This window comes from Vombatus ursinus, unplaced genomic scaffold (assembly GCF_900497805.2).
Source record: "Vombatus ursinus unplaced genomic scaffold, bare-nosed wombat genome assembly UNPS02014832.1, whole genome shotgun sequence".
NCBI lineage: Eukaryota > Metazoa > Chordata > Mammalia > Diprotodontia > Vombatidae > Vombatus > Vombatus ursinus.
Window position 1 is genome coordinate 47,640,831 of NW_020954610.1, and position 14,712 is coordinate 47,655,542.

At 39.6% G+C, this 14,712-nt stretch overlaps 1 protein-coding gene across 2 annotated transcripts in view; it reads right to left on the bottom strand.

Moving 5' to 3' along the window:
* Positions 1 to 12,827, bottom strand: part of CPPED1 (calcineurin like phosphoesterase domain containing 1) — a 120,972-nt gene extending 108,145 nt beyond the window's left edge. For both annotated transcript variants that reach the window (XM_027839333.1, XM_027839332.1), the window contains exon 1: positions 12,666 to 12,827. In XM_027839333.1, coding sequence (XP_027695134.1) covers positions 12,666 to 12,732 — 67 coding nt within the window. In that variant the 5' untranslated portion in view covers positions 12,733 to 12,827. The remainder of the gene's footprint in view (positions 1 to 12,665) is intronic.
* Positions 12,828 to 14,712: the final 1,885 nt, after the last annotated feature.

Here is a 14,712-nt window from a genome sequence, read left to right on the forward strand (position 1 = left end):
TCATGCTAGGGGCAGCTAGGTGGCACAGTGGATAGAGCTCCAGCCTTGGAGTCAGGTGGACCTGAGTTCAAATGCAGTCTCAGACACTTGACACTTATTATCTGTGTGACCCTGGGCAAGTCACTTAACCCCAGCTGCCTCACCAAAAAAAAAAGAAAAAAAAAAAAGAAATAAAATACATTATGCTAAAATAAGGCTTCAACAACTTTTTTCTGTTTTGGCTTAATTTCTAAACTAACTTCAGATTCTTTGTCTTTTATATCTATATGATTCCATTTATATTACAATATCCTGATTAAAAGACATACAATCAAACCAACCATTTGACTTTTAATATCTAATATACTTAATATCTAATATGACTTTTAATATCTAAAATACATGTTCCCTGAATTTTTCTGTGCATGCATATTTTTTCCTGTAATCTTTACTACACCTTTTAGACATGTTTGTTAATTGTTAATGAAGTAGACTTTTTTTTTTACCCATAATAATTTAAACATCTCATTGACACTTTTGGCTATTATCAGCTAATCAATGCCACACCATAATAAAAGAGCCACTAAAAGCAAATGAATCAAATTTTTACCCACTCATCTGGGACTATGTGACTAAATACTACCTAACTTTATGTTCTTCTCATGTGCTAAAACTGCAAGTGATCAATAACTTCAAGGGATTCACTACTGAAAGCCAGGTAAAATCTCATTTTTTTCTCCCAATGGAAATTCTATCCTATTTCTTTATCCTGTAGTCCTACAACTTTCCTTTAAGAAGTAAAGTTAAAATAATGGACATTACTGTTTTAGGTGTCTGGTCCTAGTTCCATAAAACCTCAGATGTACTCACAGTGTAAGAAATTGATTAAGAATCTAATCTACTGGCTGTTGTTAATTCTTCAGTCTCAAGGTGACACTGACAATAATCCTGGAGGAGCCACATATATCCATTAGAAATCCCATGTTACTACATAGTTAACTAAGAATCGACTACTGAGGATGATTAAGTCATTTTATATTTGTTTTTCTTTTTAAAAAATGCTTTGGCTAGACACCAATTTTCTTTTATATCATACATAGTTGTTTCAGTTGCTTAGAAATGGGAATGATAAGTACCTTAATAGAGGATTGGAAAAGTTTTTTAGCTTGCTAACAAATGCCAATAAAATGAAATTTCTGCAATTTGTCACAGTTGTACTCTGCAGTGAATCACAACCAAAATGTGTTCAGCAATACTCCTGATCTTATCTTGGGATTAATCCCATTTTTGTGGTAGAAATAGTATCATCACATTATTCACTAATTCTGAGTTCTTTCAGGTATCACAACCCAAGTCCCCTTATTATAAAATAGCTCTCTGCCTCAAATTAAATATAATAGTTACATATAGGTACCTCAGAATTTATTTTTATGACTGCTATGCCAAGAGAAATATTCTCTAAATTACATGCTCCAAGGACAAGTGAGAATGTATGCACTTCCTCATACAAATGTAACTATACATTGTTTGAGGGTCACATGAAATTCTGAAATCCAATGTTGGGGCCCTCCGAAAATCCAGAAATATCAACTCTTTAAGGAAGCAGTAAAGCAAATGGGCAAATCATACTCTTGCTTTCAACATGACTGTTTCATAGTAAGAAACAAAAATCCAATCAGCTATTCCCAGTACCTCTCAAAGTCTCTAAAGGCAGGTATCACCTTTTCAAAATTTTCACCTTTCCCTGGATGTGCCAACCATGTCTTCTTCTTTTTCACTTTTCTATTTGCTGAGAGAATCTATTATTTGCCTAAATACCAACTTTACCCACCAATCAATTAATCAATTAACATTTCTCAAATGTGCTAAGCACTGGGGATACAAAAAGGGTGTAAAAAGAGAGCCCCTGTTTTCAAGAAGCTTATAATCTAATGGGCGGAGGAGGGCAACATGTAAATATATAAAGCAAGCTACATATAGGATAAATAAGAAATAATTAAAAGAGGGAATGCATTGGAATTAAGAGAGGTTAGGGAAGGCTTCTTGTAAAAGGTGAGATTTTAGTTGGGACTTAAAGGAAGCCAGGGAATACAACAGAGAATACAAGTAGAATATGAAGTCTTACTGGCTCTGCCCTTAAGTAGCTAAATGACTTTAAGCAAATCACTAAACTTCCCTGGGCCTCATTTTCCTATTCTATAAAACAGGAATGACAGAGGGAAAGAAGTTATTAGTTGAAAGGAGTATCAAAAATTGTCATTTACTCAGATGAATTTGCTTTCATAGATGACAATACAATAAGAAGGACTGAGAACTGGCTGGATGGCTGCGCTCAAAGAGAAGTCACTAATGGTTCATTGTCAATGTGGAAACAAAGTCTCCAGTGGAGGGCCACAGGATCTGTGCTTGCCCCTGCACTGACTTTTATTTTTATCAATGACTTAGGTGAAAGCATAGATGACATATATATATCAATTTGCAGCTGACAGAGTCAGGATCCAAAAGATGCTCATAGGCTAGAGCACCGGGCTGAATCTAATAAGATGGAAACATGTAAAATCTTGCACTTGGATAAAAAAAAAAATCAACTTATACCTCAAGGCATAAACAGTAGTTCACTGTGAGACATCTCCAGAGGCCTCATGATGGAAAATGCTATCCACAAAGAAGAACTATGGAGTTTGAATGCAGATTGAAGCATACTATTTGCTATTTTTTTTTCTTCTGTTGTGTTTTCTTTCCTCTTTCTGGTGGTTCCTCCTATTGGTTCTAATTCTTACTTATAACATCATTAATGTGAAAATGTTTAATAGGAACGTATATGTATAGTCTATATCAGATTGCACGCCATCTAGGGGACGGAGGTGGGGAGAGAAAAATTTAAAACTCAAAAGCTTATGGAAGTGATTGTTGATGATTCAAAATAGATTAATTTTTTAAAAAAGAATAAAAACAAAACATAACAAAACAGTAGTTTACTGTGTTCAGATCTGGGCACCACAGTTTAAAAAGGGTATTGATAAACCTGAATGTGTCCAACACAACCAGAATGGTGAAGGGCCCTAAGTCCATAACGTGAAGATTTGTTGAAGGAATTAAGCATATTTATCCTGAAGAAGAGAAGAGGTGGAGGTGGAGGGGGGAAAATATTGATACCTATCTTCAAGTATTTGAAGAACTGTCATGTGGAAGAGGAAATAGAATTGTTCTGTTTAGCCCCAGAGGGCAGAATCAGGAGCAATGGGTAGAAGTTGCAGAGAGGCAATTTAGACTTGATGTCATGAAGAACTTCCTAATAACTAGAGGTGTCCAAAGGACTGGATGGAATGGGCTGCTGAAGGATGGAGAAGCTTGCAATCCCCCACCCTCCCACTCTGGAGGTCTTCAAACAGGATGGATGAGCAATTACTGGGCATGTCACTGTAGGGATTCCTTCCTCATACAGGTAGAATTAGGTGGAGGGTATATGGGACATTCTGGGAGGACTAGGATGTAAGGGCTGCTGAGTTCTTTTCAGGGCTGCTCATCCACCTTTGGTGTCCACCTTCACCCAATTCTCACCTGTGGCTCCAAGAAGCTGTACCATGTGCAGTAGTCAAACCCTAGTAAACCGTGTCTTGGCAGACAGGCTAAACCAGATTGAGGGTAACCAAAGGCCCACAAACCTGGTGGTGAGTTTGGGGAGTGTCTACCCCAAGCACGTGAAGACTTCCCAGGGTAGAACGGGTGAAAGGGAACAATTTGTTCCAAGGCCATGAAGGCAGCTGAAGCAGGCACTGTGGAGCACTTAGAGCTTGATCAAATATCAAAGATGCCAAGGTCATTCACTGCATCCCAGGCTATCACCAGTCATTCAGACTTTTGCCTTGCCACTGGACTTCAATGAATCTGGGAGAGTGAGGCTAATGACTTTATGCAACTGTCCCTTACAAATCCAATTCACACAAGAGTCAAGACATCATCCTGTGATGTCACTGGTCCTCTTCCTTAATGGAGGACTAACAAGAACAGAATTAGATGACCACTGACCTCCTTTCCAAGTCTCAAGTTCGATGACTCTGAGATGCCCAAGGGACATTCAGTTTGAAATATGTAATGGTTGGTGATATGATGTTAGAGCTCAAGAGGCTAGGACTGCATATATCTCTGAAGTCATCTGCATAGAGATGATAAATGAACTCATGGGAGTCACCAAGTAAGAAATTAGAGAAGCCACAGGTACTTTCCACTCCTAATCAAGAATGTGATCAATGAAGACATTCTACCTTTCAGGCACAATAAAAAACTTCATCTTTTAACCTTGTTAAGTTACTCAGGTATATTCCTGGTCACATCTCCTATGCCTGTACTAGCTATTTCACAGGGCTGCAGTGATGAAAGTTCTTTGTAAACTTTAAGCCTATATAAAAGTGAGGAGTTAGCCTACATTTTGATAGATTTTAGATAGTCAAAAGATAAACAAATTTAGAACAAAATATATTTTTAAAAACATGAATAGCTCTCTCATACTTGATTTATGGTTCAACAAATGTACTTAATATTATGAAAACGTGTATTAATTCCCTTCAAAGATTTTTTTAAAAATCATGGTATTATAGTTTTAATACTATTCATAATCCCATTTATATTTTTAAGAAGCATTTTAAAATCGAGTCCTCTACTACTTCTGTGGCCATAGAATTTTCTAGACTTGACAGATGATCATGGAATATGCTGATAGTGAAAGGGACTTCAGAGTTCATTTAATTTAATACCTTTATTTTGTAGATGTGGAAACAGAGATACAGTGACGAAGGCAAATCCTTGAAAAGATGAAGTGAGTCATTTTAATGGAACCTGTATTTATTCAGTATCGCATGGGAGGATCTCCCAGAGAGAATCAAAGGAATCTTCAGGGACACTAAACATGCTCTGTGCACTTGAAGAAGTTGGAAAGGTTTAAGATGTCTGAAGATTTTTTTTTTTAAGCACTAGAGAGTCTTTTCTTCAGGAAAAAATGTTACCCTGCCACCAATAAGAATATAAAGCATGCTGGAAAAAGAGAGCTGATAGCTTAGGACAAGAAAGCACTTGGATATATGTAAAAAAAATCTTTATTTCTTTAATGCTTAGAAACGTTTCACCCTTTCTTTCATATTTTTATCTTTAAAAAACATTTCTTTTCTTCACGCATGACTTATTAAAAGCCTGTCTAAAAGGAAATTATTTGTTACGAAAGAGCAATCTTAATTGGGAAATGTGTTAAGGAAAGCTAATTACCAATTTCCCTAAGTAAGGTGAATATATGAACAGAGCTTCGAAGTTTACACCTCCCAGTTGACATTTACACAATTTATTTTTTATGTAATATCCTTCAAACTGAGATTAGCAGAATATCTTAATAGGAAGAGGGCATGATTGTATCCAGGTTTTGTATTTAACACTGTTGAAAGAAAAGGTTGGGGAAATTGTTAAAATGGCTCATATGAATCAAAAAAGGGAAAAGGTAATAATATTAAGATAAAAGAAACTATTTGTTTACCTGCCAATCTTCACTTAAGGAGCAAATTTAACAACACATACCACATATATCTTCATTTGCAAATCACATATATATTTCTTTACCATTCAAACAGGTTCGCCTAGTGTCCAAATAAGATATCATTCCCACCCTGCTCTGTTGCTTGAATTAAAGGAAATACAATTTGCTTGACTGACAATCATTTTTTTCTTTGTCCTAAGAGAAGAAACCTTCTGGTCACCCAGTTTTGCAACGTTGGGGTAATTCTCAATTCCTCATTCTACCTCATCTCATATTAATATATGAGATATTCGTTGCCAAGACTTGCTGATTCTGCCTCTACCTACATTTCTTATATCCATCCTTTCTTCTCTACTCATAGGGTCACTTCTGTAGTTGAGGCCCTCATCACCTCCTACATTAGCCTCCTGATCACTTTTCTACCCCTAGTTTCTTTCTTCTCCAATCCATCCACCACACAGCAATTAAAGGGATACTTTTAAAACACAGGTTTGATTATGCTACTCCCCTGCTTTAAAAGTCCCTTATTGTTTTTAGGATAAAATACAACCTCATATGTTTGGCATTTTAAGGTGTTTTACAATCTGGTTACTTTCTAGACTTATTATAAGCCCAAATGGCCTATTTACTGTCCCTCATACATAACACTCCATCTCCTTCCTTTCTGTCTTTGCATAAATGATTTTCACTTCCTGGGATGAACTTCAAGGCTCAGCTCAAGTACCACTTCCTATAGGCCTTTCAGGACCACCATCTGCTGAACCTTCATACTGCCATGTACTTTTAATAATACTTTGTATCTATCTTGTCCATATTTATATTGTCTCACTCTTTAGAATAGAAGCTCTTTGAGGGCAGGGACTGTTTGATTTTTGGATGGACCTGGGGGTTAGCACAGTATATAGTAGGTGTTTAATAAATGTTTTATTGCTATCTCCTTCACTTGTACCTAAATTGTTCTAGCTATTTTCCTACAAAACCTAACCCTGAACCCAATGCTAACAACATAACATCCTTCAACAGGAGAAAAAGCTAACTGATGAAGGCTGACTGTAAGGGGATCATGGAGTGAGAGAATCAAAAATGGAAGCAGATTTGTGATTTGAGTTTGAAAATTATTCACATTAAGTGTTTGACCAGTATGGGCACTGTAGCACAACTTTCCCCTTTGCTACCACAGTATACTACTGTTTACAATGTGTACTGAGTAGGATTGCTGTGTCACAAGGTAATCTAAGTCATGGAACCCTCCTACTTTAAGAGGTCCTACAGAAAGGAGAAAATTGAGAGAAATGATTTGTAGTATTTTAAGAATGAGAAAAAGAGGTCCCTGGCTTTGTTCCTAGGGAACCTTCCATAACTGAACAGTATTTGCACAATACTTAGAAGCAGGAGCTTAGCAGGTTTTTCTTTTTACTCTGTCAAACAGTGATAGTGTATAAAACCACTTATATCCAGGTATCTTTCTTGGTTTTATTGACATCTTCCCAGTCCTTCACAGTCCTCCAATTCCTTCCCCTGAAAAACACTATGAACTGGAGTGTGGCTTTGGTGGCAGTAATTTTGACTACAGCAGCTTAAAGAATTTCAGCATAAAGGAAATGAGTGGAAGCAGTGTGAAGTGGGAACAGTTAGAAATTAAAAAAATGTAAGCGACAAGCTTCTTAAGGGAAAAGACTCTATCTTTTATTCTTTGTATCTTATATAATAAATACCTAACCTTATACCTTCTATGTAGTAGATACTCAATAAATAATTATTCATTGAATTACAGAAGGGAATCTTAGGAGTTGGGCCAGGCCTCTGAAGCCTTCTAGTCTAACTCTACCCAAGTCAATATTCACAGAAATAATGTTTCAAACAACTGGTTATCCAGACTCTGCCTAAAGGCCTCCAGTGATAGGGAACTTACTTTTCCCCTAAAGGTAGCTCATTCCATTATCTAGATAATTGTAGGAATTTTATCCTTGAGTTGAAGCATAATCTACCTCCCTATAACCTTTGCCTACAGCTATCATTCCTGCCCTCTAGGGCCCAGCAAAACAAATCTAATACCTTTTCTACATAGTAACTCTTCACTTAAGATTATTGCATCCCACTTAAATCTTCTCTAAGCTAAACATCTCTGGTTCCTTCAACTAATCCTTATATGGCATGGATTCCAAAGCTTTACAATCATGGTTACTCTCCTCAGGCCAGAGTCCAGTTTGTCAATATCCTTTTAAAAAAGGGCATCCAGAAATGGACTTAAAACTCCAGATGTGGCCTGATCATGCCAAATATGTATGTATGTATGTATGTATGTATGTATGTATGTATGTATATATGTATGTATCATTATACATAGACTATCAATTCCCTTGCTCTGGTCACTATACTTCTATTGATGGGGCCTAACAGTTCAATTCAATTAAATTCAATGTGAACAATGCAATTCAATAGTCATTAAGTATCAATTATTCAAAAAGCACTTTGCTAGGTGCTGGGGAAACAAAGACAGTTATGATACAGCCTACTGTTCTCAAATGATTGAACTCACTTAGGCAACTATGTGCTCACTTACTTTCCTTATTTATTTCAGGCTCAATTCTTATTAACCATTTTTGTTCTATTTTTCCCAGCTTGAAGGTCATTTTCTTGAGTTTAGTTCTCTCTTTGCTATCATATTTCTATATACATGTAGCAAAGAATATATCCTCTCTTTGGTATTCTTATTACTAAGAGGACGGCTTAAAAAAAAGTCCTTTTTGTTGACTTAGGTATTTATTAGAGTCAGTATGATATAGTGGATAGTAGTTGATAGTGATTCAGGAAGATCTGAATTTAAAGCCTGCTCCCAACACTGGCTATTTGGTCATGAGAAAGTCACTTAGCCTCTCCAAGTCTCAGTTTCCTCATCTATAAAATAATGATGGGAATACCTACCTCATAATATTAGGCTTCAATGAAATCATTAGGTAAAACATTTTGCAGACTAAAAACACCGTGCAGAACTGTATAAATATCACAGTATTATTTATTCAAAGTCTCAGTTCACATTGTAACTGTTTCCCTGATATTATTTTTACAGGACTTCTCCACTCTTTTGTCCATATCCTTAAAAAAGTCTGAGTCCTTCCATAATTTCCCTCAGGTCTGACAGCTCTTGGGAGGTCTTCAATCACATGCAAAATGTACACCCCAGGAAGATAGCATACTTTCCCACTCTTGGTTCAAGTTGATTCAAAATCTTCCTTTCTAGTCTCTAGATTTTCCTGAGCTCATGGCAGAATAGTGTTTCTGTGTCTAGTCTCATCATCATTCAAATTATCGAACATGCTTCTTCCATGAATCACAAAATATGTCTTTTTTTTAAACATGTTCCTCTATTTGATAACTCACAATGGCTCCTTACAGTGAAAGAGTAATGGATTTTGAGGGGAACACCCAGTTGATTCAAGTCCTGGCTCCATTCAGTGTACAGTCAGGACAAATCATTTGACCTTCCTGTCTCTACAAAAGAGGTCTAAGACTTGTATACTATTACAGATACTACTGTCTGTAGTTTTCTCACAGGTCTGTTGTAAGGAAAGCAATTTGTAAAGGATCATGTAATATGCAATTATTATTACCAAATCACACTAACAATCTCCTGTCTAATTTTCTAAGGCCTTCAAAAAAGGTATCATCTTACTTATTTGATCTTTTTAATTTAAAATGTTTTTAAAATAAAATGTTTATGTATTGTTTTTCTCTCATCTACACTTCCCATTATTTCCAAACCTTTTACTTCCTGCTAAAACCTTCTACACTATCCACACACACCACTCTTAAACAGACCCTTATTCCCTGTTTTAATGAGAAAATCAAGGTCACTATTGTGGGCTCCATCTTTTCTACAGATTTATATAGATCTATAGAACTATAATTCACAAAGACCTAACTCTCCAGGCTTCCATGAACCCTGCTTTGTCCTAGTACCTCTGTCTGACTTTTCCTTCCCTATCTCCCTTGATCTGTCTCTCATCTCCAAATGAATACGTCTTCCAAGCCTCTATTCTTAGCAAGGGTTTTTCTCCATAGCCTTTCCCATGGTGAACTCATCAGTTCCCAGGGGTTCAAATATCATCTCTAGGAAGAAAACTCTCAAATTGAGAGATAGTATAATAAACTAAGAGAACCTGACTAAGTATCAGAAGATCTAGGTTCAAGCTATTTGCTACCTGTGTTACTTTGGCAATTTACTTTTGGGAGGGGAAGAAAAAGCTGATTGGTTGTACCCAAACCCAACTGAAATCACAGAAGGCAGCAAGTAGCAGAGAGCTCAAGCATTAATGTGTTAACTGAAGTGCAATGATGTTGTCATGTTTCTCCTTTATAAAGTGTGAAGGAATTCTCCTTGATGGAATGAGAAAGACAGCTTGCTACCATCCCAACTAAAGACTGGTCACATCATTCCTGATAGTCCTTAAAAAGCAAGCTTGCCAGCCTTAAGCATCAAAGTAGGAAGTAGCAGTTTTGAGGAGTGTGATCCTTCTCCCTACTTTCCCACCAATGGCCCTGGCTAAAAGAGTAACCCCTGGAAGCAGAGAAGAGAATCAACTATAGATTCGACAGATAAGTGGTCTTAGCAGATCTTCATGGAGAAGGGCAGGCCCAGGAAACCAGATGACTAATCAGCCCAGTAGAGATGATATTCTAGAAGGAAGGTGCATAAGAGCACCTCAAGAAGAGGAAGAAATTCTTTAGTGCCAAGATATGAGATGATGTGGTCATTGTTGCTTATGTAGATGCTTTACTACTGGTGTACTAGTGTTTGTATTTTTAAAAAAAGCACGTAGCTATATAAATGTAGCTGTTATATAAATGCTTATCACTCTCCCCACCCCCCACTCCCAACCCCTTTCCCATTCTAAATGTGTTCCCCTGTTGGTCTGGTGGAAGTTTTTATTTATGATTTCTGGAACTATAGGTCTACGGGAAAAAAAAGGCTTTGAAAAAGTCCACTGTGTTTCAAATGGAGCTACTTGACTATGCCTTTAAACCCAAATCACTCTGGCTTTCACTGAGTGGCCAATAATAGGTCCTGGTCCAAGCCTCCCAAGTCCTTTGTTTGGGTTATGAAGGCTCAGAGTTAATGTAAATAGCAACAGTTTTTGGTTCCGGCCACAAATGTGGAGGGTCTTCCCCACCCAGGCAGATTCTTTTGTAAAGCAAACTAGGCCATCTTTTGTCTCAATTCTTATCTAGCCCTAAATCACCGAATGGGCTGTGCTTCAAACTGAGACCAAGTTTAAAAAGACCAAGGCCATTCTGGGCCATTGCCCAGTCTGCAATGGGACACTGCCTCCTGGGCCACTGACAAAATCATCTTGACTTTGTCTTGCCACAGAATTCCAATGACTCTGGAGGAGAGAGTGAGGCTGATGATTTTGCTCAGCCCTGCCTCACTTAAATCCAATTCATCTGAAAATCGAAAAAGGAACAAAAATAAGGTGTTTCCACTCTTCTTACTAACACTGTATTTATGGGAGAGTGAACCCCCAGCTTTATGGGATGAATATTTTATTACTATTATTTTTATTATACCTTCTAAGTAAATGCTTTTGAGCTAACTGACTATTAAAGGCAAACACTAGCAGGGGCTCATGAGCTATAGTTTCAGGAGTACAGATCCACTGAGCATCTTTGAACCCAGAGTGGTAGGGGCCCTTTAGGGGACCCAACTCCTGAGTTTAATTTAGTGTTGGAGAGGGTGGTCCTAGAAGGGGTGCTAAGACTTAATTTATGAGAGTGGTTGACCTAGATATCTCCACGGCAGTTCTAAAATCCTTTTACATATCTTTCCTGACCTTCTGCTTCATGTAAACAAAAGTGTTTTGGAATCAGCATCTGGATGTATGGTTACTATCTCTAACTGGACCATTTCCAAAATAAAACTCATTAACTTCTGCCCTAATCCTATTGTTGAATCCAAACTACCCATTTGTTGTTACCATTATTCCAGTTACCCAGGTTTACAATCTAATCATCTTCGACTCTTTCTCCTCCTTTTCTCCACATATTCAATTACCTGCCAATAATAATTGTATTTTCCATCTCAGTACCTTCACACAAACTGTCCCTAAGGCTGATGAGCACTTGTTCACTTCTCAGAATCTTTATTCAGTACTCAGCTAATGTGCCCCTAGCTATACAAAGCTAGACCTATCATCCCAGATATTAGTGCTTTATCCTTCCTCAAATTACCTTATATTTAGTTATCTGAGAATAAGTTGTACCCCACCCCACCCTACTCCCTGTCCCCCCAGAACCTAAGCACTGGAGGGCAAGAACTATTTTTTTTGGTAAGTAGTTTCAGTGCCATGCACCTAGCAGGTGCTTAATAAATAAGACTTAACTAAATTTTGTCTTGCTTAAAGTGAAAAACTTAACAAACCCTTAGAAATGAGGCTGGCCTTCTCAATGGATTTAATTCTACTCCCAATAAGGTTTTATTTCAGAGTTAACCACACAGAACAAAATCCTCTATTTCCTCCCCCAATCGATCTTTAAAATTAAATAATTTCAGTTTTTGCAGTTGAAGAGGAAGGCATTCTCTGTGGTGAAAAAATAAACACACGAAATTGACCTGGGGGCAAGTAATTATTAATAGAGTGCGGCGTTTGGATACTTGGGGTTTAGACCTGCCCCTTTTAACATCTTTGCCAGACCAGCACAAGGAAGTGGGCAGCCCGAGCTCTCTCCCCAGCGGAGACCGCCCGCAGGGAAAGTGTACCTTTTCGGAACTTTTTAACGCATCTGACTTAGGAATTCCTCAGATTCAAGAAGGAACGGCCCTAAAACCGAGGAGCAGGGTCCAAGAAGATCAGTCCCCTCTGGCCGCCGGCGCCCACTTTGGGTTTCTGGGTAGAAAGTGAGGGAATACCGCTGCGGAGGGTAAGTGGGGTAGGATTCGCAGAGGCGCTCTCGGAGGCGAGAACTCCGTTGCTAGGGGACACCGTGCGGCGACTATTCCCGCCCCCCCCACCCCGGGCTGTCTGGAGCATCAGCCAAAATGGGCCGGCAAGAAATGCGCCCCTCTCCGCCTGCATGCTCCGAAGGTTCCGTTCTGCTCGCCGCCTTGGCTCCTCCCCGTCCCCTCCCCCATCCCGGGCCGAGAGAAAGTGGTCGGGGATGAGCATACCTTCAGGGAAAGCGTCCAGCGTCCTGCCCCGGGCTCTGAGAAAAACGTCCTTCCCCTCCTCGGACATGTCGCTTGCACCAGAGTGGAGTCTGAGTTGGAGGGAAAGACAGTGAGCACTGAACTAAACTGTCTGGACTCAGCCCCCTTTGCTCTGGGCGGGACGGGATGGGACCGAGTGGGCGGGGCGGGGAGGGGCGGAGCGGAGGGGTCATTAGCGCCAGTGCCACTAGTCTAGCCTGCAGGGGTCGATGTGGCTGAGCATCGATGTCTCCGGGCTCGATCTCGGCGGTAGTCGGCGGGCTTGGAGGGGTTGAGAAGGCCGCGGGCTCTCGAGTCGACGTGTCCTTCCCTGCCTTGGGCCCCTGTCAACCGCGGCGCATTTCGGCCGACTTAGAAGCGTGGAGAGGAAGAAACTGGGGAGCTGCGTGGGGAGCTTCACTCAATATTGGGAGGCCGACCATGAGGCTCCCTGGAGTGCCATGTCACAACTGGGGCCTTTGAGGCCGAGGACTGAGCATCACGCAGGGCCCAGCCACCCCACTCACTGTGTGACCTGGAGAAGCACATTACATACACTGCCCCTCCCCCCCAAAAAAAGGCCAAGCTAGAGAGTCGAACCCGAGCTCTATGACTTCAGAACCAGTTCCTTCAGGCCGCATCGCCTTCCTTGACCGAAAGTAGCCTCTGTTGGGCAATTCAATGGATTCCAGCAGGGAATGCCTTGGGTGGAGTCAGTTACTTATTACCCTTGTCAATGAAACCAGACTCAGGCCTGTTTGATGGTGAGCAACCATGGTTGGAAAGCATGTCACCAGCATCTACAGACTGAAAGAACACCTGGGATTGTGGACCTCAGTTTTCCCATTTGTAAAATGAAAGGATTGGACTTGATAAGGCCTTCCAATGGTGTAGGAGAGAATTTGGAGGAATTACCTTTCCTGGCATTGCCCTTCCCTTTTTCTTGCACAAACTGAGACCATGCATGCTATTGCTGACTAATGGAAGAGTTGACTTCTCCATCCATTGAAGCTTCTTTAAATGCTGCCATCTTCTATAATGCTTTTCCCTGATCCCTGCCTTCAGCCGGAAGTGATCTTTACTTCTGAAGTCTCGTAGCAATTACTTGATCATAATTTAGAGTTGGAAAGGAGTGTGAGAGGCTCTCTAGTTCAACACTCTCATTTTACAGTTTAGGTGAATGAGTCCAAGAGAGAATGATTTACTTACCTCATGAAATGATTTACTTAGTCTCATGAAAAGTGACAGTTATAATCTGAACTTTCATCTCCTGACCAGCACTGTGGCATGCTGCCTTTGTGTGGTACATATTAAAACTCTATGCCCTAAGCCAGGGGTGGGGAGCCTTCAGCCTCAAGGCCATATGTGGCCTGCAAGGTCCTTAAGTTCAGCCTTTTGAATCCAAACGTCACAGAATGAAGCCCCTTAATAAAAGGATTTTTTCTGTAAAACTTGAACTCAGTCAAAAGGCTGCACCCAGGGATCTAGAAGGCCACATGTGGCCTTAAGGCTGCAGGCTCCCCACCCCTGCCCAAGACAATTTAATGAAAGAATATGGGCCAAAGTTAGCTGATGTATAACTGTAGTGATGAAGTTCTCTGAAATTACATAGGCTGGTCCCTATGTGAAAAACACATTATACTTATAGTTTTTCTAGCTTGGTGGGTCCTCTCAGAGCTTGCATTCCACTGGTATAGCCTTTGAAAACTCATCATCACTTTGCAGTGATGAGGTATTCATGTAGGATTTTAGTGCAGGAGTATGAATATTAAGCTTAATATTTGTGTGTTGTATTTCCCCTACCAGATGGCAAGCTTCCTGAAGGTAGGTTTCACATCCTGTTTATCTCTATTTTCCTCAGTATCTAGAACACAAAATAGGGCCTCAAATCTTTGCCAAATTAGTATTGTTCAGTGACCATCATACCTATCACAGAGAACTGAGCAAAGGCAATGTGTAGATAATTTTTAGGTAAAATAAATGGCATTGAAACAGTGAGGCCTAATGGGGAGTTTGGTAATCTACAGCA